The sequence below is a fragment of the Palaemon carinicauda genome, chromosome 19 (assembly GCF_036898095.1).
Source record: "Palaemon carinicauda isolate YSFRI2023 chromosome 19, ASM3689809v2, whole genome shotgun sequence".
Taxonomy (NCBI): domain Eukaryota; kingdom Metazoa; phylum Arthropoda; class Malacostraca; order Decapoda; family Palaemonidae; genus Palaemon; species Palaemon carinicauda.
In genome coordinates, this window is record NC_090743.1 from 52483040 (window position 1) to 52484054 (window position 1015).

The following is a 1015-nucleotide window of genomic DNA, read 5'->3' on the forward strand; positions in this document are numbered from 1 at the left end:
AATTCATATAAAAGGGAAATAACAAAATGATGACAATATCTGAACAAGAGCAATCAAAGATTTCTGATCCTCGCCAAAGGTTAAGGAAGTCGTCCAAGGCCTAAGATTTATCTTCAGTGAAAATTTCATCAAAATCCGTCAAGCAGTTTTGACGTAATTCTGTCCATAGACGCACAGACAAATAAATAAACCGACTCGATCGCAATACCTCCTTAGCGGAGGTAATGAACAAGATAATATAGAGATATGAGTGTTGATGGTTTTAGAAAAATTAGGATAAAAAATACAAATACATAGTTTGAAAGAGCAAGACAAAAAGCAAATTGATAATCAAGTGTGCTGGAGTGTATCCTTCAAGCAAGAGAACTCTAACCCAAGACTGTAAAATGTCATGGTACATAGGCTATGGTAATGTACCGCTCGTGTTTCAAACACGCTAGTACACTAGAACGGTTTTGCCTTTTCTTCTTATCACTCGTTCTTCCCTGGACTGTTAATAGACCAACGTACCATCCAAGTCTATAGGACAGAGATTTGATTCCAAGGTGACCTTATAGAATAGCGTCCAACTATCGCCAAAGAGTTTCCTGTACCCTTGATTGGTGGACAAAAAGTAACTGAATAATTACAGTACCCATATTAAATAATTGAATGTGTAAGGTGTAGTATGCTAGTGTTGTTAGAAGTGAGAGTAAATAAGAGAATGGCACACCTCGTTCTAAGCAAGTACACCCAGTCACACCATATTTGCGCGGCGAGTTTTTGTGTTTAGCCCCGCCCACCATCTCTGCTATCTCTCCCTACACTAGCTGTTTGGTTACTTGTCGCGCAGTAATGGTGTGACAGGGTGCACTTCCTTAGAACAGGGTGTGCCCAAGAATTCCTGTGTCCAACTGTACAAGAAATATGTCATAAAGCTCCCAATTCATTCTATCACAGAAAAATCTTGCGGTAATATCTTAATGACTGACTGATACCTTTACCCAAACACTGACTATAACCAGAGGAGTTATAG

At 39.1% G+C, this 1015-nt stretch overlaps 1 protein-coding gene across 1 annotated transcript in view; it reads right to left on the minus strand.

The window, feature by feature from the left end:
- LOC137658997 (uncharacterized) overlaps nt 1-785 on the minus strand; it is a 2211-nt gene extending 1426 nt beyond the window's left edge. The window contains exon 1 of the mRNA XM_068394100.1: nt 713-785. Within this exon, the coding sequence (XP_068250201.1) occupies nt 713-785 (73 nt within the window). The remainder of the gene's footprint in view (nt 1-712) is intronic.
- Nucleotides 786-1015: the final 230 nt, after the last annotated feature.